At 51.3% G+C, this 27,880-nt stretch overlaps 1 protein-coding gene across 9 annotated transcripts in view; it reads right to left on the bottom strand.

The window, feature by feature from the left end:
* LOC146175052 (CUGBP Elav-like family member 1-A) overlaps positions 1 to 27,880 on the bottom strand; it is a 566,960-nt gene that overhangs the window by 421,773 nt on the left and 117,307 nt on the right. Inside the window, exon 1 of one of the 9 annotated variants that reach the window (XM_084584447.1) lies at positions 2,090 to 3,219. The exons of the other annotated variants lie outside the window; for them this stretch is intronic. Within the exon in view, the coding sequence (XP_084440573.1) occupies positions 2,090 to 2,387 (298 nt within the window). The 5' untranslated portion in view covers positions 2,388 to 3,219. Of the gene's footprint in view, positions 1 to 2,089; positions 3,220 to 27,880 lie in introns of those variants that run through there. 9 annotated transcript variants of the gene reach the window in all.

Raw genomic sequence — 27,880 nt, 5'->3', positions numbered from 1 at the left:
ATTTATTCAATCCCGTTGCCTCTCGCGAATGAAACCACGTTCGCGGTCAAAATTTCTGATGCTATCACTTTTGAAAATCTTTAACACTACAGTTAGAACTTGCTGTATAACGTAACAGCATTTTGTTCAATTTATTTCTGCTACTCCACTCTCCTCAGGAACGTCCCTGGCTCTGGGGGCACATACGTTCAAGCAGCTGTAATTTTCTCGCCTTCCGAAGAGACTCCTCGAAATTTGAAGGAAAAAAAAAAAACTCCGATACGAACTACTTTTAAATTGCTCTCAAGGCTACGATGAAAGAACAACGTGGGCTGCAGCGTGACTGTGGCTACGAGGAAGAACGCATGCCGACGCCAAAGCATGCAGCAGAACGGGCACCGACGAAGCGACTGAATCCAACACTGACAAAGACGAAAGAAGCGAAATTCGGCCACGACCATTCATGTGTGCACCGTCACGCAACTAAGACCCAGGTATATCTACAATCGACATAACGCCACGTCGAGTCACGGTGGCAGCCGTCACACAGCAGCCGAAGCTGTTCATCTTTCTTGCACGCTAGGGAGCAGCACAATAGTAATGCAAAGCGCCGCAGTGTGTAGGCCTCTCATATTTCGCGGGCTTAACTTTCGTAGCACGAAAAAAAAAAAAAAAAGACTAATGGCTTATATCATGCAGGAAGCAATTTCGCGAGTGGTTCCTGAAGGCGCTCTCTAATTTCGCCTGTCACACAGATACAATGTCAAACGCTCAGCAATTAAACATAAGTATTAATTAGGAGAAAACATTCATGCATTCGGTTCGATTAACGTTCAAACGTCTCATTTCTAAGACCTTGGCTCTAGGCATGTGGGACAGTCTGTATATCTGCTGCGTGCGAGAATAACCCGCTGCAGCGCCCAAGAATAGAAAAAAATAAAAAGCAGAAAAAAATAAAAGCAGCAAACACTTGGCCACCGTAGCAGCACATGGCAGCCGGTTAGTGCCGGACGGGCCCCTAAGACAAATTACCAGTTCCGCCTAGCCTGAAGTGTAGCAGAGCACAGGTCTCTTGCCACGTCTGCACGCCACCTACTCTGCAGTGCTGCCGAACGCAACCGTTACACAGTATTTAGTGCTGGCTTTGGGCTCGCGCAAGGCACGTGTTATACTGCTGAAGGACACATGGGAGGCCCAACTAGGCAGCGGTAGTTTAACCCTTCGTGCGACATCGTTGATGCCGTTCGTGCACAAAGTATATAGGACAAAAAAAAAAAAAAAGTTTTCAAAGTTTTTCACGCTGTTTTCACGAACTCCGAGATGGCGGTAAGGTTTGATATCTCTACGGAAAATGACACCACGGACAATTGGCACCAAGAAAAAAATTATAACTTTTGCAAAATAAGAAACGGACGGACGTCGCGGTGTCCTACAGCATGCACAGAGTTTTCAGCCTTCCCTGTTTTTTTTTTTTTTTTTTTTTTTTTTTTCATCTGACGCAGACGAATGTTTTTACTGACGACAATGTCACTAACTTGTTACGTAAACAGCTTCGAACAATAGGAGAAAAACATTTGGCATATACATTTTTGAGAGGAGAATACAACGCTGCCATTCAGCGAGCGTGCACGTATGTGGCGTGCGTGAGCTCCCAATGTTCTTTTACCACTCACACTTTTGTGCTACAGGTGGTATCGCATATCATACGCACGAAGTTTTGGATTTTACTCGAGATCAGAGCATGATGAGTGTCCAAGAAAATTGGCCGCTAAGTCCACCTGCCTTTCCTTCACAATCAGAGATCAGTGAAAGTCACCAAGTTCAAACCATTAAAAAAAGCGACGGACCGAAACTCCTCAGAAATTTTAAACAATTGAAGCCTGGAAGCGATCCTATTCAAGTGGAGCGTGAGGCGATAAGATCAAAATGCAACTATCTGCCTGATAACAATGTTACCTTTCAGTAGCGTGTTTCAAGCAATCACAAAAAGCTCGGCAGCAATGCGCGTGTACAGGTCCGCGAATGTAGCACTAAATCCACGGCGATAGCCTACTTCAAGCTACGGCGATTACAACCTGTCAGCCGTTTGCTTATAACCTACTCTCCTTACCAGGTGGTGGTGCGTGGGGCCACAACGGAGCGAAGCCCGGATCAACCATAGGTGGCGGTGGAAGATGCATCGCCGGAAATGGACCGTAGGGCGGCGGAATCACCGGTCCTGGGTATGCCGGCGGAACGGGACCAGCGCTCACCTGGTTCCGCGTCACAAAGACTGGCGCCATGCCGTGGTAGCCGCCAGCCGGGTAAGGTTCGCACGACGGAACCGCGCCGCACAGTCCCTTCATCCTGCGCGACTTGGTCTTGTCCAGCTGCGCCAGCTTGGCCTGCTGGGAGCGCCTGCGAGCCATGACAGCTCCGGACCCGATTCCACCTCACGGCGGTCCTCGTGATCCGATCCGATCCTGTCGATGGATCGGGTGAGGCAGTCCGAGAGGAACGGAGCAAAGCGCGTGCGGCCTCTACTTTTTACGAGCGGGCACCGTACTATTCGCCGAATCCGAGCGCCGCTCGCGTTTCGACATGCCGACTACGAGAACCAGTCTTGTCAGCGACGGCGATGACAGCAACGCCAACGAAATGGCAATCCGCAGTCACATCCCCTAGAAAGCGTCTTAAACCGTAAACTTCACCGGCCATGAACGCAGATGAACAGGTCTTCGAGCTATCCAAAGCACAACGACTTCATTTCAGTAGGTTCACGATCCTCGCTGTGCCACAACGCGTACTCCGGAGGCCGAGAAAACTTCAACCACGCGGAAAGCACAAAAACACCACACTTGCAAACCGCAGCACTCTGCGCGCCAGGCCTTGGAGGCACTCAAAAAGCGAACCGAAGGTCCAAGCAAGGCACGTTCAGTATACCAAGGAATTCACGGAGGCGTACCACCAACGCAAGCAGATCAAGTCATATCAACCGCGAGAAGGCGACGATCGCAGGCCGCCGAAGAACCGACACAGCACGCCCAGCCCGGGGCAGCAGCGTATAAACTGAAAGGACAGTCCCACAGACGCTTCGCTGCAAGATCGTTCACAGGCCAGTTGAATTCAGCGAAAAGCGATCGAAGCACAAAGACGAGTGAAAAATGCCACCGCGCAAGCGAAGCGACGCAGGAGCAAGCCTAAATGCGCCGTCCGTTGCGATCCTTCTAACGACAAGACATCGCGGCTCAAAGACTAAGATGGAAACGGATACCGCCAGCTAAAGTGCTACGTCACAGCGAAGAGGTCCAGCAAGCCCGCCGAAAGAATGATGCAGCAGCTCCGCCGACGGGCGATACGGCCAACCACGACCGCTGGTCGACTGTGCACGCTCCGCTATCGGCGCAGCAACGGCAGAGCCAAAGCGCAGAGTCATGTAACGGAGACGCCGTGCCGTCGCCGCATCGCCTTCCATCGCGCAGATAATAGCCAGTAACTTATAGTAAGCCGACGCAGGATTTGGCACAGACGCAGATTTCGAGAGGATTACACTGCCCGACACAAGCAGACGAAAAACCCTCCAGCACAGACACAGACGACGACGCCACCGGTCACCGTTAGGACTTCAAACCGAGTGAAACTGCACGCTAACAATGACGTTTCCACGCGTAATTCGTGGCGTTTTTTTTTTGTTTTTTTTTTCAGCCTAGTTCTTCCCTGCAGACAGGTTGCCATGGTAGCAGACTGAACCGGCCGCAGCAGACGAACAGAAAATAACTGAGCGAGCCTGATTCGTGTTCCTTTAACATGACCCTCGAACGCAAGATTGCATAGAAATGGAACAAGCGTATACAGACGCAAGACAAGAACAAAGAAGGCACAGACCAACGTTGTGGTGTGTGCTTTCTTGGTTCTTGTCTTGCGTCTGTATTCGCTGGTTCTATGAACCAACTAGCCCAGCAGTTCGCACTCCTGAACGCAACATTCCGCGTCGTTCCTAGCGGAATATCCGAGCCTGATCCCTCTATGCTACGCTAAGGTTAGGGAACTCCTATGCATACCATTGTCCAGCCAATTCACACGTTAGCACTAATTCCTACGAGGATGGCCGGCGTAATGGAAATTAGCATCGTATCCCTACCACGGCAACGGTAAGCAACAAATAAGGAAAAAAAGCCTTCATTCCTGATCGGATTTCGAACCGCTTCCGGAGAGACCGCAGAATCAGAGTTCAGCGCGAAAAGCTCGAGCAGAACTGCATCCAGCCATACTACTTCGTCCAACTCAGCATCCGCTTCAAAACGAAGTGGATTCGCTTAGAGGCACATTAAATCTCACCTCGTCCCCAAGTGGGCAGAGGCAGATTAAACCCAAACAACCGGCAGTGTCCTAAAACGACACCAATCGTCCACAAACCGACGACGCATAACATCGAGGTCATCCGAGAAAGACAACGATGAACCTGAGGTGCACCCTTAAAACTACACTTCGCTTCCAGGCACTGACTGTACAGGTCACAACAGTAACGCCCAAACGAAAAGCGGGCGATGCACTCCGTAAACGGTTTCCGCGAAAACCGTACACGTGGGTGGATCGACGAAACAAGGAATTATCCGCAAGAAGCGAGCTCAGATTCCACAAAATCAGGCAGCGCCTCTCACAGCGCCTTAAGGCGCCATAACGTCCGCCTAGACGTGAGCAGCCGTTTCATTTCAGCTCTGCGAGGCATCCGTCGAGACGGTCACATGCTTCGTAATGATATTGTAAACAGCGCCGAGGACTGACCCCTGCCGAGTCTCTAACGCATGAGCGCAAGTGAACACAGAAATAGCAGTAGACAGTGCATCATGCGAAGGCGTCTGGCGAATGTCCACTGGTAGCGCAGGCTAATTACTGCGGCGAAGCGCTTAATTCGCCTTTCGCTGCCAACCCCAGCAGACCTCTGAAGATGGACAGTGGTCTGCAGCCCTTCAGTCCACTTAGTCACACGCTACAGCTGCACGGTTAGATGTGCAATTACTGCATGCGGATAAGTTTGCCCCGAACCTCAACCCCAGGCTAACCGCCTAGCAGTACCTAACCAAATTTGAGCGAGGACCGACAACAGCTTGGACGCGTTCCTCGCTTACGAACGAATAATTGCTGCCCCCCCCCCCCCCCCCCCCCCTGTGATTTCGCTGTTTATTCATTGATAAAAGAACCGGATGGGATTTCATTACAAACAACCTCCACAGCGGTCTTTAAGGTATTAAATTACACTACACTAAAATCTGAACCAACAGTTTCACTTGGCTCGGACTCAATGATCTCAATCCAAGCGCTCCCCCAACACTAACAATGTATATCGGTGTAAATTGGTTTATAGCAGAGGAAAGTTGCAATAACTGTCACTTTTCCTTCGACATACAAACCGCGCCGTAAACGAAGGTGCGAATGCAGGATTGAAATAAGAGGCGCCATAGAGGGCTCAGAAAATTTTCGACTACCAGGGGATGTTTAAAATGCACTGGCATCGCGCAGCACAGACGCCTTTGCGTTTCGCCAATATCGAACTGCCGCGGTCGGTTCCGAGCCTGGCAGCCGAACGTCAAACTCTCAGCCACCGTGGCGGGTGCTTTCGCTCCTTAAACAAGGTTTAAGTATGGTTCAACTTACGCCATTTGTTTCCCTCAAAGCGTTAACGCGGGGCTTTCAGTGCAGTGGGGCCTCTGACACTGTCAAGTTGAAACACTATAGTGTATCAAGACTTAAGTGCTAACTTGGAGAGGATAAGATGGTGGCAATCCCGAGCCCTCACGTTTCTATGTGGGCGCACGCGCAAACGTCGCGTCGCGCATTGGTACACATGCCTGCAAATTACGTGCGCTGGGGTGACCGCAGATAAAATGCGTAACGTTAAATCTAAGCGAACTGATACGAACACAGCGGTAGGGGTGAGCTTTTGTGAAGATAGAACGGCCCGAACACAAAACCACGCCCGCTTACATGACGACGCATCAGCAGCACACTACATTCCAGCCGTACACTGAGTTCAAGCCTCGAGGAGAGGAGTCGAGTGAAACGGGGTCACGTTACAGAGTTCGTTTAGTCGATACAAAGACGTCCAACGAAAATCCGCAAGCTAAGAAGAAAAAATGGACACCACCGCGATTACCGAGCATTTAGGCGTATGCGGCTTCCACACTCCTCCCATCCCCCATAAATACAAACCCGAAGCTCAGCCGAGCCACCAACGCTCCTCCATTTAGCCCGATGAATACCGCCGCATTCCCTCCCACCCTCCGCTCCTCCTCATTACAAGGTGCGGGTACATCGGCGCGCAAACTGCTGCCACTTTACGCAATGATCGAGAGAGGGAGAGAACAACCTCCATATCACAGCCAAGGTTTTTCGACCCACAACGCGTGAGGTTGTGAGGCTCGCTCTCTTCAGACACCCGCACTCTCTTCCAGCTCCGCCTGGGCGAGCTACCCCTTTTCCCCGTTCTCCCTTCTCCCGCGTGGCCGAGGCCGTGTTCCTGGCCATTGTCCATCAACATCCATAAAGCGCGGCCGGCGGCGACTTTGATGGATGGCGGCAAAACACACGAGCGCAGGCCGCTCTCGCACACCAGCCCCGTTGTGCGCAGAGAGCGCCGGCCCGCTCCAGCGGCCAGATACATTATTGCACGCCGGAGTTGCGAGCAGCGCAGCATACGCGCGCCGTTTCGAGCCACCGACTTTTGAGTGTATACCGTGCGATCGGACTAAAGTCGGCGCCTAGAAATCGGCAGCCCCCCCCCCAAAAAACATATACACGTAAATATTTTTTAAGCATCGAGAAAATGCGGAAACACGCACGCATGCAAAGTAACCACGCAGAGACGGCACGAGTAAGCAGGCGCCTCTGTCTCGTGCACTTTCAGAGATCATCGATAAAGAGCCGCCGCTGCACTCTTTATACCCACGACTTTCCGGGCGAAATGCAAAGAATTCAGGCTGCAATCTGCCCGAATACTCAGACCGTATACAGGTAAGGCGGATGCACTGAAGACGGCAGGAAAGTGGACGATTGTAATACAACGAGATCAGCAAGAAGAGCGACGCGGAGAATAAGTGCGATGTGAGAGAGAGCAACGAAAACCCAGCACCTGCAACCCTGCAAGGATATGTTACCTGAAAACTGCAAGGGGAACGTACAGCGCGGAACGCAATAGCGACATGACCGATGCTACTTCAGCGGTGGGGCATAGACCGTCGTTGCCGCAGCCCGCAAGTCTTCTTAATAAGCGACGGCAAGCTAGGCGACACGGAGACACACCGAGAGAACCTGTAAAGCTTCACGTATGTACGTTTCTACAACAACAAGTCTATGTACAATTTGGACGGCGGCGAGCCAAGGGGTTGTATCATCATCATCATCAGCCTGACTATACCCACTGCAGGGCGAAGGCCTCTCCCATATTTCTCCAATTAACCCGGTTCTGTGCTAGCTGCATCCAATTGACCCCCTGTGAACTTCTTAACCTCATCCGCCCACCTAACTTTCTGCCGCCCCCTGCTACGCTTTCCTTCCCTTGGAATCCAGTTTGTTACCCTAAGCGACCATCAGTTATCCTCTCTTCGTACTACATGTCCTGCCCATGCCCATTTCTTCTTCTTAATTTCCACTAGAATGTCGGTAACCTGAGTTATTTATCTGACCCACTCTGCACGCTTCCTATCTATTAATGTTACCCCAACCATTTTTCGTTCCAATGCCCTCTGCGTTGTCCTCAACGTAAGTAGAACTCTCTTGGTTAGCCTCCACGTTTCAGCCCCATAGGTGAGTACAGGCAAGATGCAACTGTTGTATACTTTCCTCTTGAGCGATACCGGTAAGCTGCTAGTCATAATCTGCGAGTGCTTGCCAAATGCGCTCCATCCCAATCTTATTCTTCTTGTTATTTCCTTTTCATGGTCCGGATCTGCGGTTGTATATGCACACCTAAACGGCAAGAATACCACGCGTATACTGAAAGTCAATGCAATTTCCCATAACATATTAGGACGGCAGCTGTGACCAGCAACCTCTGTCTCCGCCGTTTGGCTCCTCAGCCGCAGTTGTTACGGTTCCACGCCGGCCGCCGCTTCCGCTGCACGGTACTTCCCTCATGTGACCCCGCTGGGATGCAACGTTCTGGAGCAAGGCTCCGGTGAGAGAGAGACGCTCGATCGCCGCGGAGCCCCAGTTGCACAACAAACAAAATTAGGCAGAAAAAGCAGTAACGGTTTGCGGCACAATGGAAGACCGAGCAGCGCGCATGTGTATCAATGAAGCGCTCCCGGAATAGCACGGTGGATGTAAACGTGCAGCAAGATCAGCGGAAAGCTCGATGAACGATTGAGGAGACGGCGACGGAGAAAGAAAGAGACAACGGCCTGCAGCTACAGTGACGCCGGCATACCGCGCGCACACGGAAGGGGGTGAGGCCAGACTCGTTATAACCTTATTAGCGGCGCACTCCGATGTCGAGGCCGCTCTCGCTCTCCGCGAGTGGAAAGCGCGGTGCTTCCCATCTACGTTGCCCGCCGAAAGAAAGGAAGAGCCCGCAACTCATCGTCAAAACGGTATGCAGCGACGCGGTGAGCGATGCGCGAGGATGCAAATTGAAGCCAGCTGTCTTGCTTAAGAAAACCGCCTTTACGGGCGGAAGACTTTGCAAACTCTCCACTAAATTCCTTTCTTAATCCTCGTTGGGGTCAGCTCCTCGCAATGTCGGCAAATATATGAGAAAAAAAAAATAGAACTGTAAATTAAACACGTCCCCTGCAGCTCCTATGCACCGTACACCAAGTGGGCACACGCCGCATCCTATCACCCACGTTCGCTGAAACAGAAGCACGACCTTCCATTTCTTTCAATGCACAGTAGCAAAGAGGAGTTGGGCAACCGAACCATCGGCCGGAAACGTCTAAAAAAGAACTTTTCGTCGGCTACCACCCGGAACGAGTCGCTGATTTTTGCGTTCTTAGAACAGCGCATCGCCCGCCCTGCTCGGACCCGGCGTAAAACAGACTCGATTGTGGGTTTTAACGTCCAAAGCGACTCAGGCCATAAGAGACGCCGTAGAGGAGGACTCCGGAAATTTCGACCACCTGGGATTCTTTAACGTGCACTGACATCGCACAGCACACGGACGTCGTCCACTCGCCTCCATCGAAAAGCGGACGTCGCGGCCAGGATTCGATCCCGCACCCTTGGGAACAGTAGTCGAGCGCCGTAACCCCAACACCACCGTGGCGAGGTATTCGAGAAGACGTGTTCGAGCGAGGCACTACGTGTGCGAATATTTACGGCCTTAACTGAGGGAAGTCCAGCGCAGGCGTTGTGAGCGAAAAATGAAGAGCCCGCCCTTGACACGTTACCTATACGCACAGATTGGTAGGCGGGTTCTGCGGCCTGGCGAGAGCACACAACATATCAGAGTTTGGCGGAAGCTTTACGGGTGGTGAGATGTGAATCGAATCCCCCAGGACACCCTTGGAGTCCTTGTCAGACACGTGCACGACACCCTTAGGCCACGAAGGCATGTTTGTATATGACTTGACTAAAGGGAGGCTTTATATCTATACGGCGGATGGCATTTCACCCGATGCGGCACCCAATGACTGCATGCAAAAGAGTAGGCTTGGCAAAATAGAGGCACACATTTAAGTACAAATCAGCGATCAAGTACAAAAGTGCATGTACAGAGGGAGCCACAGGCGGGATGATCAAAGCTGTTTGGTTGGTTGGTTGGTTTGTGGGGTTTAACGTCCCAAAGCGACTCAGGCTATCAGAGACGCCGTAGTGGAGGACTCCGGAAATTTAGACCACCTGGGGTTCTTTACGTGCACTGACATCGCTCAGCACACGGGCACCTTCCTTTTCGCCTCGAACGAAAAGCGGCCGCCGAGGCCGGGATTCGACGTCGCGTCCTTGGGAATAGTAGTCCTGCGCCGTAACCACTGCGCCACCCCGGCGCGGGGCCAAAAGGTGTGTGTGTGTGTGTGTGTGTGTGTGTGTGTGTGTGTGTGTGTGTGTGTGTGTGTGTGTGTGTGTGTGTGTGTGTGTGTGTGTGTGTGTGTGTGTGTGTGTGTGTGTGTGTGTGTGTGTGTGTGTGTGTGTGTGTGTGTGTGTGTGTGTGTGTGTGTGTGTGTGTGTGTGTGTGTGTGTGTGTGTGTGTGTGTGTGTGTGTGTGTGTGTGTGTGTGTGTGTGTGTGTGTGTGTGTGTGTGTGTGTGTGTGTGTGTGTGTGTGTGTGTGTGTGTGTGTGTGTGTGTGTGTGTGTGTGTGTGTGTGTGTGTGTGTGTGTGTGTGTGTGTGTGTGTGTGTGTGTGTGTGTGTGTGTGTGTGTGTGTGTGTGTGTGTGTGTGTGTGTGTGTGTGTGTGTGTGTGTGTGTGTGTGTGTGTGTGTGTGTGTGTGTGTGTGTGTGTGTGTGTGTGTGTGTGTGTGTGTGTGTGTGTGTGTGTGTGTGTGTGTGTGTGTGTGTGTGTGTGTGTGTGTGTGTGTGTGTGTGTGTGTGTGTGTGTGTGTGTGTGTGTGCGCGCGCGCGCGCGCGCGTGTGTGCGCGCGTATGTGTGTGTGTGCGTATGTGTGTGTGTGCGTGCGTGTGTGTGCGTGCGTGCGTGTGTGCATGTGCCTGCGTGCGTGCGTGCGTGCGTGCGCGCGCGAGTTCGAATTTGTGAGTTGCTGTGTGAGTTGTTTGTTTAATCCAGACGGCAGCGAAAACAGCAAGTACAGCACAGACTTCTCGCATCGCCCTCACAGATCTATAGTGCGGCACTCATTCAATAACTTCGCTCTAAACTGCAAATTCCGCAACCAAAGCCGAATACATCGCAAGCAAAGAACAAGTCAAACATCCAAAGACAACAACGCGCCGTCGAAATCAGCGTCTACCGCACCACCGCTATCTGCAAGGACGACCGGGCAAAACCGAACACCAAAAGCGCGGCGCCGGAATACCTCGAGGGATAAGAGCTGGTGTATAAACGACTACGCAACAAAAATGAGAACTACCTTTTTTCACCCTCTTTTTTTTTTCTTTTTTTTCTTACAATACTGTCCGCCACCTTCCGAGCTGGCGCACGCACAGAGCACCTAAGATTGAGGAAAACAGTATTCCCGAGGAAAGGAGACAGACTACACGGAATCGCCGCAGGCTATGTGCGACAATCATGAAGCAAATAGAGCATCGTTAGCCCTTGGGGAACGGAACGCAACCGAGTTATGCTCTTATGCAGGTTCTACGAAGCGGGGAGCTAGAACAAATCGTACGCCCGGTTATGAAGCAGCCGCCTCTTCTATATGAGAGGAGTGTTCCCCTCAGCTCTTCTCTGTTTATATGAATGCCTCCTGCGTCAATGGTTTACCTTTGATATATATATTGCTACGAGGATGACGATGCGGGCAGTGGCGCGGGGCGGAGCGCTCGCGCCAGGCCCGCTGGCCATTAAAGCATATTTCATCGTCATGTCACCACGTCGTTCTGTTCCTGTTGTGTCGCCGTGTTTCATCGCTTGTCATGCCACCACGTAACAATATATATATATATATATATATATATATATATATATATGGGGTAGAGTTAAAAACATGCATGCAGTCTAGTCATGTGCAAGAAATCACATAAACTGCGAGCATGAGTGTCCTTCGTTAGCCATAACTGCAAATGGGACTCATGAGTGGACGAATGGAGAATGGTATCGCGCACAAGCAAAGTTCCTGCGCATATCGATAACAGTGGCGTCGCAAGCGGGTGCTTTGCAGTCAGGCATTTGTCCGCAAGAAACGCCTGTCCCACGTCACCACCTCATTCAGAATGAAAAGCAAAAAGAAGGACGGTACTGTCCACCCGACTTATTCGCTATAAGGAAATGGCGATCAAGCAACAATTTAGAAAGGCCCATCATGCGTATGAGAGAGCTATCGTAAATAAGCCGGAAACGCGGAAAAAGCTAAGGACTACCGTGAAAACTTAAATGGCCACACTCGCCCGAAGCTCAACCCCAAAAGGCCCACGGCGTCAGAAGAGTAAGAAAACTAACCCATATACGACGCCTACTTTACGTTACGCCCCCGGAATTAGCGAGCGTTATTCCTCGTCATATAAATGAATTCCACATTATTCGTCCAGCAAGTGGATTGGGAAGCATTAGCGCTTTCGTTTGGTTATAAGCTGAAGTTATAGAACGAAATTTTCGTACTGGCAGAAAAAAAAAAAAAACGCTAGCGGCAATAGTGGCCTAAGCCAGCGTATATCTCAAGAGCAAAATGCCCAAGGCAAGCAAGCATTTTACTAAAACATGATAAGGCAAATAGTCGCATCATTTGCAGCGGGTTGCACGCAGCCATCAAAAGAGTCGTTAGATTAGTTCGCTGAAAAAAAAAGAAAAAAAAAAGAAAAAAGAAAACGATTTTCTTTCTTTTACTCGTTCACCACTACTCCGCCCAGGAAGAATGTATTTCGAAAGTTCGCCGATGGTGATCACGAGGTGCTAGACTAGGTCAACTCGTCCGATAACGAAAGAAACTGCAATAATTCAAACAATGCATTAAAAACAATTTGGTACCGTCTATTAAAGGGAGTCAAGCGACACTGCTGCAAAATAGCTGCAGTGGGCCACAGCCCTTCAGGCAGAAAGCATGTCGAGTTTTGTAAGCCGCACTGCATTCTCTCTCCGCCAAGACAACCAATGCCACAAAAAATATTACAAAAATATCTCGGGAAAATCTTCCCTACACTGCACTAGGCTTCCTTCTACACTTGCGCCCAGTTTTACAAAAGAAACAACAGCCTTCGGTGCGTTACAAGCAGGCGAACAGACTTCGAGAAAGCGGAACACAAACGACACTGCATTCGAGCTATAAAGACAAGGCGGCGGAAATGAGCGCAAGAATCTGCCACAAACTTCGGACAGAAACCTAACCAAGCACCGAGGGCGAGCAACGGAGAAAGAGGTGATAGGAAACAGGCATAAAGTTGGTTAAGGTTGGTAGCGATCAGGGAAGGAGACCGCACTCCCTCTCTTGCGTTCCGGAAAGCCCAGCGTATACCATATCAAAGCGCCTATCTCAAAACTTTACGCCGGGTAGCTAAAAGACCGGCAGCGTTAATCTTCACAACAAATAGGGAGGCCGAAGGAGAGAGTAAGGAACGCGAACGAAGATGGATACGTCGGGTACAGAAACAACACGAGTTTAAAAGGGACAGAGAACGGCAGTGAAATGGAGTACACTTGCAAATCTCAACAGCCAAACAAGACTACACGGACCCGGAGAGACAACGAGAACCAAAACACAGCAACAGGAGATGGCGAGACGACGAAGAGCACGCTGGTACGCAGAATAACCTATACATATATAAAAAAAAACCGTCGACGCACCAAAGCATTGGAAAGGAAGGCATGAACTAAACTCGCCAAGACAAAAAGCAAGATAAAGGACCAACTAAGTTCCGAATGGAACACGCTGGGTGCAAGGAAGAGTAGCAGCAAAGCGTTCCGGCAGCAACATCGCCGCGAACAAAGCCACCCACCCACGGTTCTTCGCTCCCCAGGGGAGCAGCCAGGGAGCGATAAGAAACAAAGGCGCCCAACGGACGCTTTCGCTCGGTTTTCCGCGTAGGGAAATAAGGGACATAGTAAGGAAAAAAGCGTCCAAACGAGCGAGCAGGAGCAAGAGTCTAGACGGAGAAGGCTCCACTACAAGTCTCCCGAAACGAAAAGGAAAGCCTAGCAAGCACGCGATCCTCACAACCTCACGCCCTTTCCTCGTGTCCCTTCCTCAAACTTCGTAGAGGGGAACTACAGGGGAAGATTCTTCTGCATGAGGGACGTCAGCGGGAATCACCGGGGGAGTCAGAAAGGAGGGCAACGGCCGACGTAAACGTATACGCGAGCGTTAAGCAAACGGGCCCGTGAGAGAGCGGATACAAGTAGCGCGTCTACCCTCTTCTCCGCTCTACAAGTGCAAGTAGGGAAATAAGAAACTGTTGCAGATAAAATGATGGAGACGAAGAGGAGAAAGATGGCAGAGTAGTGGGAAGAGGGAAGCATGGCAACAACCACCTAGCAATATCGCAACGCAGAGATGAAAACGTCGAAGTAAGGAAGGAGGCAGCGCCAAACCGTGTAAATAAATACGGGCGCCCAACGACACCCCAGGCACCATCGCCGCCGACACGAACAGTGCTGGAGAGGAAGGAGAATAGGGAATAGATCGCAGGGAAGCCTACAGGGAGTAAGGTGGTGCTTAAGCGGCGCTGGGCGCCCAGCGAGGAAGACAGGATGCAACAAGAGAAATAAGAAACGACGACACAAAAAAAAAAGGGGAAAACGGTGAAGTAAAGGGTGCAGTGAGGAAAGGCGAGCTTCGCGCCTCTTCCCTTCCTGGACCTCTGTGGCCGGCGGCAGCGTCGGCCGGTTTCGTCCCTTATCGGCGGCAACCAGCTCCCGAGGAAATCGGTCTGAAACAGCAGCCTGTGTGCCTCACAACGCGCTGACGCCCACCCAGCCACCCTGCGAGCTAGCAAGCGCACGAGGCCTTTTTCGCCGATCCGCAGAGGGCCGGGTAGGAGGGAAGAAAAGGCGTTCTCCTCCCTTGTTTCTGCCTTTCTTTCCCTGCTATATATATAAGGCACTGCCGACGGCACTGAGGACGGCCGAAGAAGGACCCCACGGGGCAAGGCGCGCGCGCGCATACCCATAGCTAGCGCGTCTTGATTCTGCCTTATCTTTCTCCAGGGAAAAACAGGAGTTCGGGAACTGCGGAGGAACATCGCGCAACGCTCAGTTCAAAGTTAGCTAGAGACATGTAGCACCGGCGAAGCCTCAGTCGCACCACCCAGTGCAACAGGGGCTTTAGAAGCGGTTGTCAATATCCCCTATAAAAGCAGCTTACTCAGTGCCATGAAACGAAACGGATCAACTGAAGTAGCACCCGTCAAAAAATGAAATAAAGATGACTTTGAATCCACCCATGAAGACCAAAATAATTGAGCAAGAAAGTCTCAGCTGGATCATTTCTACACATTCGAATGATGCTTTTTTTATTTCGGTGCTGGTCTGCACATGCAAAAAATGCGGCCAGCCAGCAGCCTTTAGGTGGTTAATCAGCCGTTTTCATGACACCACGAACAAATACTCGAACGAAAAGTGCGATATCTGCGATACCGCGTATTCTTTTGGACAAATTATCTCAGCTTGCCTCAGCGTTTCTGAGCACACAGCAATGAGCTGACAGAAAAGGATTTTTTTTTTTTCTGATCTGGGAAGGGGAGGTGGGTAAGGTAGGTTTAGCTCGCTAAAGGATCGACAAAAGGTTCCTTTCTCACCAGTGGCCCAGATGTCGTTTGCCTTCTTTTTTTTAATTCTAAAGGCTATCAAAGACACTCTCACTAAGCGCTCGCAGTGCTGCCGCTAACAAGTAATAAAGACAGAACGGTGCAGGTGCGTTATCATGCCACTGAACGCGGCACGTGCGCGACCTCATTTGGGGAGCGAGACTTCGAAAGCCTGCAGCTGCGTCGGGAAGAACCGATAGCAAGTACGCCTGACCCCGCGAAGAACAGCGCACAAGACGGATGCGCCAACAGACAAAGCGCGCACACCAAGCACGAACCGAACCTCCACGATCGTCTCCAGTTTTATCCCGACTTGCCAATACGTGCCTCGTCAATTCCCTAGCGTGAAAGGGAACCCGACGCGCTTCCCGCAGCAAACTCGAGGGCAGGCCTAACGCTCGGAGTATAGAAGCGGCCAGAAACAAAACAGAAGGCCGGAAGGCAGGGGGCGCTTCGTCTCGCTGCTTTAACTAGAGCTTGCACGGTCAGGACCCAAGAACTACGCAGACCCGGCAACGTCCGCCGGAGTTCTCTTTCCAACCCCATGGGGATAAAGGGAACAACGCTCCCCACGCTCGCTCTTCACTCGTCGCGAGACGGCGCTGACAGTTCGCCCTCGCGCAGTTCCACGCTTTTTTTTTTTTTCATCCAAGGGGAGCACGCGTGCTTTCCAGAGGAGGGAAAACTGTGCGTGCGGGGTGGGAGGCAACAAAATGGGAAAATGCGTCCCTAAATCAGCGCAGCCCACGTGGCGCATTCGACGGTTGAAATAAAAGCTAAGGTTTGGCGCGAAAGTTGGTCGCCCGTAAATGGCTCACGCAGTGGCGCGGGAGTCCCCGAAGACACCCCAAGCACGAAAAGCGGCGTGTAAACGAGATACTCTGCCCACGCCGCCTAGAAGCCCTGGAGGGATTTATTCTTCACGATCGGTAGAACACCGATAAGTGCCAGCGTAGCACGTCGTGTTTCTTTTGTCCTCGCTTTAGGGCATAGAGCGACTTGGCCAAAGCTGCGCAATAGCTTCCAGCACGTCAACCGTTAACTTTAAAATATCACAAGCACAAAAGCATGTTTACGGATCCGTGCCTGAGAAGCTTTGTGTAAAAGATAATGCCGAGAGCATTTTTGCTTATTCTACGCTACTGAACAATGACCATGCAGGCAAAAATGTCGATGCAATTCACTTAGACAAATACCTAAGCACAGAGAGCGACCTTGGACGATACCGCAAAGCAAACGCTACCATTTCAAGATTCCCTCAGTTAACGACACAGCAGCAGCAACAGAAGTGTACCCAATTTGTCGAAATGCCCGTTGCCGCGAAGGCTTATGGTATACTCCATCCCCATAGCGACCCTCTTTGCAGGAGCACGAAACTTCGACGACTGTCGTTCGTGGAGGAACTCCATTACTGCTATGCCGCCCCTACCATACCACGAGGACGATCCACTTACTTAATCATGTCCACGAGGCTGATCCGGTAGACTAAGTATACGCAGGAAAAAATCAAGAGGGTGCCGACTCCTCCACAAACAAGCTTCCATAAAAAGCACGCCTATGAGAGTGGGGTCGCAGAAGAAAACGAGCGGCCACCGCCTACACAACGACTGGAAGAGTATTCGTGCCCTTTTACCCAGCCGCACAAGGAAACGGAGGGGGAGGAAGGCGGAGAAAGAAAAAAAGGAAGCGATGCGCGCGTGCCAGAAAACGTCGCGGCGTTCCTAAATTATAAATCAAGCGACGCTTCGGCGAGCCTCCTTGCCGCTGACGTTGCCCACGATATACGATCGGCAGGAACGACGACACACAGTTGGGCGCAGCGAAAGAGGTAGAGGACAGGGCACATGTATTGTGGGGCAGGGAAGGCCCAAAAGCCGAAGTGACGGCTTCGACTGCTGTTAGAAGTGCGTGCGTATAGCAAGTCACGGCTTCGTACACATTGTGAGCCGTGTAGCGGAGAGGATATCACGACAATCGTGAACATCGAAACGCATGGACAAGTTTTTGGTGAGCCGCAGCTTCTACTGTAGGATCGGACTGTTTAAAAGGATCCCAAGACGTACAGGCTGCCGAGTACTACCCGGCTCCTACGCCAATCGTAGCATCAGGTGCGCCTGGACAACCCCGGCTATATGCACACCGGAGCTCAGTGCACCAACCGTTCGTCCGAAAGCCGCACGGGACCTGACAGTCTCCTAATTGGCGAGGAGAGTTTCACGTTTCGTACATTGAAAGAGCTCAGATACATAACCAGCGTCTGCCCATTGCGAATGCGTTTATTTGTCCCGTAGAGATTCCTCCCTGTTTTACCATCCCTCACCGTCCATCCATTTTGCTTATTTTAAACGTTAGGCAGGGAGAACTATAGGTTGCAAAGTACGCTATATCGAACAATGTAGCACGCTCAACAGGTCGCAGAACCCAGAGAGACAGGTCGGCTACCGAAATGCTCCTTGTGGAAAACCAGCCACCAAGCGCGGGCGCCTCTCTTGCTCGTTTTGTAATATTATACGAAGAAGTTAAGACTACAATTATGTCATCACAGAAGTTCCTTTAGCTTCAGCACCACCAACTTGAAGCCAACAACACAAACGTTTTTTGTCTGCCACCGTTAGCGGGCTCTCCAGGAACAGAAACAAAAAAAATGAAACTAGCAATGCGAAGCGCTTGGTACAATAAAAGCCAGTTAAACGAGCCCAAAGGCTTCCTTCGGGAAAAAAAGATGCCAAAATGGTCAAAGCATCAAATATCAAATTGCCTACGGGTTAACAAAGTAGCCTAGGGAATCAAGTACACACACATATCAGAACGATCTCGAAGGATGGAGTGACTTCACCTGACAGGTCCCTTATCACAAGAGTGACGTCGCACAAGGGGGTCACGGACTCAACCTGTGCACGTCCAGGCGTAGCAAGGAGGCTATGGTCCAGAGAACAATCATCTCACGCGGTACAGAGAAAGTTGCTCCGCGGAAGGAAAGGTATACTTCCTCAAGACACGACAGAACATTGATCCCCAACGATGGCAGCACTGCGCAGCACGCCTTCCACACGCGATTATCGGCGCACGAAGGCCGTTCACAAAGGCGCCCGAAGGCGGCTTCTGATCCAATGAGGATAGTAGCACCTGCGACCCATCAAGCTAGACGATGGGCCGAAAACGAGACAGAGGGAATGTGGCAAAAGAATGGGGAGGGAGCGGTAGGGTGGAGTGATAGAAGGAACGCGGAAATGTGGGCAGAGATGAGACGCAGGCGAGCTATCCAGAAGATGGTGTGTTTTCACCCCAAGAGCACTGCCTGAAGGGCGGCGGAAAACACAAAAAGCTCAAACCTTTCAGGAATGTGAAAAGCGAACAAGTGAGACGAGAGAGCATTTTTTACACGCCAGGACCACTCCGGTCATACACGTATAACACCAGGTGGTATAGGTTGCTACCATTTCGCGTTTTTATTATTCCACGAGTCCAGCCATAAATAACGCACCCTCACAGTAAATACGAGGAACTCGCTCGATCAGGGACCCGCTCACTCCACGATTCAATAATTCCGGCACTAATGCCTTAGCCGCGACTCAACCATGGTGTACTGATGGTATAATCATCAGACTTCCTTACACGCTAGATGATGTTCAAAAACAAGAGGGCTATCCGTGCTTACCCTAGAATGACCTGGACATCATATCATAGACGCAAAATTATATAATCTTCATTTTCACCGCATTGGAAGGAATATCGAAGTGGTACAAGTCGCTGCGTTACGAACTTTTTAGGCGTTGTGCCGGCCGACAGTATTCCGTCTGACAAGCTGCCGGCACAGAAGGCATGGGCGACCCAAGGCAACCAGGATCCCTCCCCTCCATTTACAGGTGGCTCCATCTGTGCCATGATAGGTGCACTAGCGAACAGGGAACATTGAACGGGCGGCTGCGACATAGCCGACTCGGCCAACAATGGCGGCGCAGAAACACCTCGCAGCAGCCCTCCGAAGAGTTCTTATTTCACCAGTGATTGAAACCTTCTGTGTGCTTTAGGGATGTCTTCCAAATTACGTGTTCCACAGTCGTATTCTGTTTGCAAAATTTACCTTCACTGTTGAAATATCGGAGAGGATTATTTTCTGTGTTCCAGCAGCCCTGTTTGTACGAGAGAGTTCCGCTTTCAGAGTGCCGCAAACAGCTTATGAGAAGGATTATACGTACTGCGAAGGGGGCGGTGAGGAGGAACTACTGAACATGTATTACGCGCTTATATGCGGCACTTTCACGCCGTTGCCCTCACGGAACTTGCTGCGCTCAGCCCTGTGTACTTGTGACGTGGAGACATGAAAGCTGACCTCTTCTTAGGCCTTTTCTCTCCCTCTCTCTAGTGTCTGCGGCTTTAGAGGGACGCTGGAGACAGACTGAAGCTGGCCTGCATAGATTGGCTATCACGCGATCCCCGGTGTGTCGATTGACCAAACGATCCAATCACAATTAAAGACACCGCTCCAAATGAGAAACTTTTGTACGCGAGGAAAGGGAAAAGGAAAATACACGGCACAAAGGCGCCACCACCACCACCAGCCGATTTACCAAGCAAAAGTCATGCATCAACACCGGTCTCGAGGCTCGGACAACGCTGCGCTACATCGTCCTTCACTTCAACAGCGACAGGCTGTCCTTTCTGACAAGGATGTCACAAGTATCGACCGACCACAGGGAAACTTCATAAATTCAGCTTTCTCGAAGAAAAACGAGCCTACTGCAGCCGGAAAACCGCCAATACGACCACAAAGAGGCGGAGACTCAATTTTCGCAGACAACATAATCATATGGAGTTGCCATCAACGTTTCTCCATAGGAGGCAGGTAAAAATAACGACTTGGTAAAGGTACTACACTGTACAGTTACAGCCTCCCCATCGACGCAATCGAATATGGCGAGATTACTAGGAATACTGTTTTTACTTGAGCAAGTTCGCGTGACAGACAGATCAAACCACGCACAGAGGGACGGACGCTGAGGAAAACCGGCCGCCTCTAGAAGAAAAACTGACGCTCCACTCACTGTGCTGGCATATCACGTATACCAATCCGCTTGTGCAAAAGGTTTCGCAACAACAGTCGCCGGGTAGTTATTTGCTCTCGTTACGAAAGCGTCTCCACAGACCTCCTGACGCTAACGTCAATGCTATCTGCTACAACAGACCCTATAAATCGTTACGAGTCGGCGCCTTTCAGCGATCGGAAAGGTTATCCCGACGTCAGCAAAGCGCTAAAATAGGACCGTGAAGTAGAAACCGCACCGCATATAGAGGGTGTCGGTGCCAGGAAAACGCTATTAGAGGGCGTTCAAGCACCATCGCATGCAACACTAAAGACGTGAACCGATACTGAAACAAAAATAAAAAAAAAGAGTACGGCATTTATTTTTCATCAAGCTCAACCGCCAAGAGTACGTCGCGAAAGAGGATCCTCGTTCACGCACAAGCATTTTGCTACTCGCTTCATCCCGAATACTTGCGTCACTTCACACATACTCATAGGCACATAGTCGTGACTGTATGTTACCACATCATGTGCAGTTCCGCCCGACATTCGCCGCTTTCACCAAGTCCTACGAACGTTCCTGCGAGGCCTGGAGGTAGCGAGCGTCTGAGGTGTCGAAGGGCCCGGCGAGGGTTCGGTTTCCATTTCAAAGAAACCGCCAACTCGGCCGCGTCACGTGTACACATTTCGACGACCAATCAGTGAATGGCCACAAGCCCTGTCAAGGACGTCCAGGAAGGAAAATGGTGCAGCAGCTAAGCAGGGTGCTCGCGTGCAGCTGAGGCCCGAGAAAACTGCCCGACGGCGTACGTATCACAACGAGGTCGTTCCGAGTAACGTCTCTCCTCCTCCTTTACCCTCCGAATTTTCTTTCTGCGCGACGCTCACGCACCTAGGGCCCTTAGCAACACTGTTGCTAGTGGCCCGAGTTTTCATAGCAACAGCGTCGCCGTTGCTAATGGCCCGACTTGGCTAACCGTAAATTTTGACGTCACTTCCTCCACATTTTCTCCAATGCATTGGGAATGGCAAGGGCCTCTCCTAAGTTGTTCCCTTCCTCCATGGCCGAAAGTGAGAAACGGACGGCGCCGGCGCGATCCCAACATTATGGCCGCACCACGAGATATAAACAGTGTGCCGTCCGCTAGGAGCCTATATACGTATGCTCTCACACAGGTCACACCCGCGTTGGCGCAATCTTGAATGCGCCTGGCTAAACAGCTTCAAGTGTTGCGTAAAGTGTAACAGAGGAATTACGAGTTCACAAGAGGAGGACTTATTCGTTCCATGCAAAACGCTCCCGAGGTGAAGTATTTGTAGTTTACCGCGCATGGCGCACAATGAAGCTGAAGCTGTGGCCAAGCGAGAGGTCACTTATCAGAGGAAAACTCTGCCTCCCACCCTCCTCTTCATCTTCCCGGATTGCCATCACCGTTTGCAGATGGTTAGAAGTTACGCACGTTACAAGCGCTTTCGCTAGAAAGAAATGCAGATTATCGCCACAGCGCGGCTTGCATGGGCGCGCCAGATGCACTACACACGCAGGTTGGCTTGGTTTCTGCCATTATTTGTACCAGCGGTGTATTTTTCCGTTGTCGCCTCAAAACCGAACCTCGTAAGCTCCCCGCGACAACAGAAGAGGCGCGGGGATTGGCTTAATCACCGGAGCACTTGAGCGAGAACCTCGTAGTCTTAACCGTCCTCCGCCCTCCAGGAAACTGTCGTCCTCCGCGGAAACGAAAGTGGCAGCTCATAGAGCGTACCACCCTTGCAGGATAACGCCGTGGCGTGCGTAGCGCTTTTCGTGAGAACGAACGGGGGCTGCCTGCCACCCGCCAAGGCTCGCTAATCGCGCAATCCATTAAAAAGTGCTCAGACACCTGCAGCTGCCCGCCCCGGAAACTGCACGAGAAAGCCGCGGCACCGCCTGCCGAACTTGCGCGCTTTGTGCAATTCGCGACATCGGCCCCATATAGAGGCAGAGAGAGACAAGAGCAGCGCTCCTCCCCATCTCGCGAGCAGCACCGCCTCTCAACTACACTTGACAGGCCCATATGGTGGCTCGCGTTAATGGGCTACGCAGCACAGCTCGCGCCGGAACGCATAGGGGATGCTAACAACACAGACAGATTCTTCGCGCTATTAGTACAGCATCCTACGCATGTGCAGTATGCGCACTGACGCCCACCACTGCTCTAAACTGGTTATAATTTGACAACCATATAGGGTAACCATATAGGAAGGACAACGCAGAGAGCTATGGAACGGAAAATGGCAGGTGTAACGTTAGGAGATATAGCAAGCGTGCAAAGCGAGTCAAACAAATAACTCGAGTTACTGGCATTCTAGTGGAAATCAAGAAAAAACGGGCATGGGCAGAGCATGTAGTGTGAAGAGAGGATAACCAATGGTCACTTAGGGTAACAAACTGGATTCCAAGGGAAGGAAATCGTAGCAGGGTGCGGCAGGAAGTTAGGTGGGTGGATGAGGTTAAGAAGGTAGCAGGGGTCAAGCGGATGCAGCTAGCACAGGTCAGTAGGAGTTATATGGGATGAGTATTCGCCCTGCAATGGGTAAAATCCGGCTGATGATGACGGTGATGATCAGAGGCTAGCGGGACAAGGGAATAGCGGGGCGCTGTTTTGCATGCGCAAAACGCTGACGCGAACTGGGTCTCCGTATTGAATGGGATATTCAGACAACATAGTTACAGATCGAGCGACCCCCAAACGCCAGATGGGGTAGTGCAAGATGGCGGAGCCCGGCAAGGCGGTAAGCGCTCGCCTCACTACGGATTCAGCGCTGCCGCCTAATTGTATTTAGCGCTTGCGGCAAACGAATACTGCACGAAGGTTTTTGCATTGCGCCGATCGTGATGCACACACTATGAAATTATAGTTACAAAACGCAGGAAGTTTGAGAATTCCTTCTGGAATTGGACCGCTACTGCTCTTAGCGAGTAAAATCATTTAGTCGTCAGGACGACAGGGCCTTGGCAAGATCGGAATGTTAAAGCAGTTTAGTGCTGTTCGGCGTGGCCGTCACAGGTGCGTCGGTTCCCGGAGCTTCTATACTGCAGCCGTAGACTAGTAGTTGGGATACGCGTCTCGTTTGCGGCAGGTAGTTGGTTCGCAACCCACTGCCGGACACCCACCAGCACAATCGGTACAAGAATGCCCCTGCCTGGCGCCCAGTTTTTCTAGAGGTGTGTGCTTGCAAGAGGCTCCGTAAGCCCTTATCGGGTCGAAGCCCAGTTTCGAACCATCTGGCAGCCTGCAAAGTGTAAATCCCGCCGTCTTGGTGCTCATACCGGACATACGCAGCCTCAGCAGCAGTCATAAAAAAAAAAAAAAAAGCCATATATGCGCTTCTACCGCACGGAACGTATTTAAGGTTGTCTGATGACGGAACCAATTACTGACCCAATCAGCGAAACGGTTTGGTCCGAGACACGTTTCCCAATCATTTCACCCCAGAAAAGCCGAGCACAAGGCTAGCTGAAATCCTGTACCTGCTGCAAAACCGGCAGGCGCTCCGTGGTACCAGGAATCGAACCCGGTACCTACCGAAAGCGATGCTCAACCACAAGGTCCCCGTTTCGGTAACCTTCAGTGACGCTGACGTAAGTAAAAAAAAAAAAAAAAATAATTCATACTGCGAGGTTCGCAGTTATGCGTTTACTTCTCCTGAAATAATAGCACCACGATTACCGTAGCCGCTCGCGGTGCGGCCGGCCCATTATCGCGAAACGCTCGCGAGTGCGCACCCTAAGGCCTGCACGAATCGGGGGTCCTTAAAGGTCCACTGTGCACCCTCCGGTCGAAAATATTTTCTTTATTGGTGACTGTGAGAATTCGCCCCCAGAACACAGGGCCGCAAAATGTTTTTGAAAAGCGTAACTAATACCGCAGTTACAGTTACTGCAAGTACCCGATTCTGTAGTGTTTCTCTCCTCCCGTTCCCTCGCAAAGGTTTTTCACTCTCCTGCCCGAGGTCGTCTAGACTCCGCAAGACAAATTCCCCTTCCTCCTCCGCGTTTGGAGGGAGGTGGGACGTGGCACTCCGCGTGCGCGATAAAAAATAAAAAAAAAAGGGGGGGGGGGGGGGGTGGGGGGGGGGGGGGGGGCGTGGAAGCGCGCGCCGTTGGATTAGTCCGACCGTAGCGAGGGAAAAGCGCGCAGCGAGCGATAGACACCCATCCCTCACCATCCGACAGCGAGACGGACCAATGGACGTCGTTGCCGACAAACACATCATAGCTGCGGCTCGACGAGCCAGCGCAGGGAACCTGGCTTCCCGAAAGAGAACATGAGAGAGCTTTGATTTGTATTTTCATTGCTTTGCGGCACGCGTGTCGCTGTACCATTTTGCACAGACTATCTCCGGTACCTGATCGAAACACTGAGCTCCTTCGCTTAAAAGGTCCTTCCCTGGACAGTGGCCCTTTAATGGTGGTCCTCCCCCCCACTGCCCTAGGACAGCAAGCCCATGTTTTCCCTTCCGGCATAGGGTGCGAAGACTACACAGCGGCATCGCCTACCCCGGAAAAAGCTGCTCCCCTACAGTCACCGCTGCAATGCGGTCAGGTTTTGCGATTGGCGAGATCGCAACACCCCACGACAGTGAAGGGCATAAGACACTGCCTTGTCACATCATCACCGGTGGAAAAAAAAAAAAAAAATGTCGGTGCCACCCCATCAAGTTCAACGACATAATACAGAAAAATAAAACAACCCCCAGTGCCGCATGCGACCATTTCACCGAGCAAAAAAGAAACAGAACACCTAGAAAGAGGGAGTTTGCTGGATACAGGACATGAGACAAGAAAAAGCGGCGGCGGTAGTGAGGCAGGAAAGACGCCGACGGAATGATGAACACATATGGGGCAATAAAGAAAGCAAATGTAGAGCGGAACAAAAGCACATAAAATGCGAACAAAAGCCGCAGGCGAAGGAGAAAAACAAAGGCGCACGCGCTGCAAAACGTCGTCCGCAAATATGAAGCGCAGTGGGGCTCGTGTAAAAGAAGAGAGCCATCGTCCTGCGCTGTAAACGCGGCGGCGGATGTATAGAACGCGGGCGGCCAAGCGAAAACACAGTCGGACACGCCTGCGGAAGCCTCGAGGTAAAAGTATTAACGGCGATGAAAAGAAATAAAGACACTAACAAAACGACCAGGGATGAAGGCGCCGCCACAACAATGACCGGAAAACAAAAACAAAAAGGCCACGCGCGCCGAGCCGAGGAATTAGCGTCTCTGATTAATCGGTTTCGCGCATTCCTTCTCCCCTCATTCTCCTCCTCACCCCACCCCACAATCCACTTCTTGTATAACTTCGTCGAGAAAAAAGAACGCGGCAAGAGCACGAGCAAGCACTCGACGCATAGAGCAATTTTTCGTTCCAAAATTGTTATAGCACCATCGCGGCTGACGCCCGAGGAAAAATAAAATAAAGAACACCAGAAAGCGACCATGAGCGGCATCCACGCCGGAAAAATATAAGGGGCCGACGCTATTGTCTTCGCACCCGCGAGGAACGAAGAGAACGCTGTAAGGAAGATGAACGGTGCCCGTGCCGACGGGTGCCGACGCCACCCTTCCCTTTCCCTCTGCCTTACTAAACCCACTCTCGCTGCTACTGACCCTATTCCCGCTCCCAAGCTTCCGCCATCACTCTCTCTCCGAACTCCCTGGCCTGCTCACCACATCCCCTTCACTCCCGATCCCGCTTCTACTCCCGATCTCACTACCACTGCGCCGTAGCGGTCCAGCGCTGTTTCGCGACCGGGGAAGAAACACGCCATGGTTACCGAACCAGGCACCGCAAAACAAAGAAAACGAGTAAACAGTCGGTAATTAAAACCTCAGAAGAAGTATACGAAGACGAGGAGGCCACAGGGCTGAGTAAGGCGCTGCTAATGACTCGCTTTGTCAGCGTCCACCAAACGCGCTATCATAATGCGGCCCGCTTTGTTTCGCTAACGCGAAAGAGCGCCACCACCCTCGTTCGCCCTCGGAGGCTAATAGTTCTTCATTTTCAGTCGGACGGAATAATAGAGGGAAGAGAAGCGGCCGACGACGACCTGCGCATGATATAGCACCTGTGGACCGCGCACCCGTCCCGTCTTCAATTTGCCGAGAAAGAGATAGTTATTCGTGCCCGAGAGCCCGGGAAGCCGCGGTAATGCGATAAAAAGAAATTATTATCTAAAACTTTAGGCGTGCGACTGAAAGTCGGCATTAAGACAAATGGTGACCGACAGTATAGATTACGGAAAACCCACACTTGATGGCGGCTTCTCAGTTTTCGTCATTTCGCAGGTTGCGGATTTTCGAAACGAATGAAGACAAATTGGCCTAGGCAGAGCGAAAGTCCAGGCACTAAGTGGCGCAGGAATGTTTTACTCCTTTTTGCCCTTTTGAGGAGGAATTAAACTCGCAACTTCCATCTGGGACACGAATGTTATTCGCCACAGCTTCTGCTGTTATATAATTAGAGAGTTTTAGCGAAGCCGCACACCAGATACTGCGAGCCGTTAGCGTATACGCCGATGGCACCGGTGGGCGGACTGCAGGCACCTGGCGCCATCTGCGCGCTCAAATCTTAGCTAATGCGCAAGAGGTAGTTGGCGTGTGGAGCGGCCGGTTTCGCTAGTCCCTCGTATATAATATTCTGAAGTTATGTCGTAATTTATAAGAAAATTGAGGCCATTACATTAAAGCTTATCGCAGGTGATGAAAAAACTAGCTTGCAGAAAGTTACAACATTAGCAACCGCAATATAAGCCTACAGGTTGGAAGAGGCGAAAGCAGCAGGCAAAATAAAGGTGTTCAAAGAACATCGGCAAACAGGGTTCATTATTATAGTTGCATCGTGAGAATGGTAACAAGACGCCACGCGTTAAGCTTTGCGCGGTAAGCTCGCATTGCATCTCCCCGGCCCTCATCCATGCCGGGAAAAAAAGAAGAAGAATTGAGGTCCTACACCTTTGTCACATTCCGTAAAAAGTACAACATGCGCACGGGCGATCTCCGCTACTCGGACATCCTGCGCGAGCCAAACTGCGACCAACGAACGCCCCTGCATCCGCCCAAAAAAGCGGCAACCATTAGTTGGCCATCCTTCGCTAGCTCTTAGAGCACACCATACCCACCTCTACCGAAAAAGAAACAAAGAGTAGTGATAATTGTACAAGCCGCCTCGCTGAAAACCCCCTCCAGATCCGCGCTAACAAGCAGGCCCCAAAGCCAGCGCGCTACCCTTTCGTCGACTAACCAAACACCACCGCCTCTGCTAAGACGCGCACGGTCTCGAAGACAAACGAGCGCGCGGAAGTGAAATCAACGCCGGAGGATGTGCACCGTGGAGCGCCAGAAACCAACGTCGTGACGAAAAAAAAAAAAAAAGAAAAAACGAAGAAATGATAGAGGACGGCAAGCAGGAGGAAGGATTGAGATGGGCTAAGGGCTTAACAGAAGCGAGAGGATGGGGAAAAAAATAAAGGGAGAGACAGTAGTAAGAACAAAAGGAGGGCAACGGGGGGGCCGTC

This window comes from Amblyomma maculatum, chromosome 11, assembly GCF_055883805.1.
Source record: "Amblyomma maculatum isolate TAMU_Amacu chromosome 11, ASM5588380v1, whole genome shotgun sequence".
Taxonomy (NCBI): Eukaryota; Metazoa; Arthropoda; class Arachnida; order Ixodida; family Ixodidae; genus Amblyomma; species Amblyomma maculatum.
Note: the sequence above shows the minus strand (reverse complement) of the source record. Positions and strands in the feature narration are given on the sequence as shown.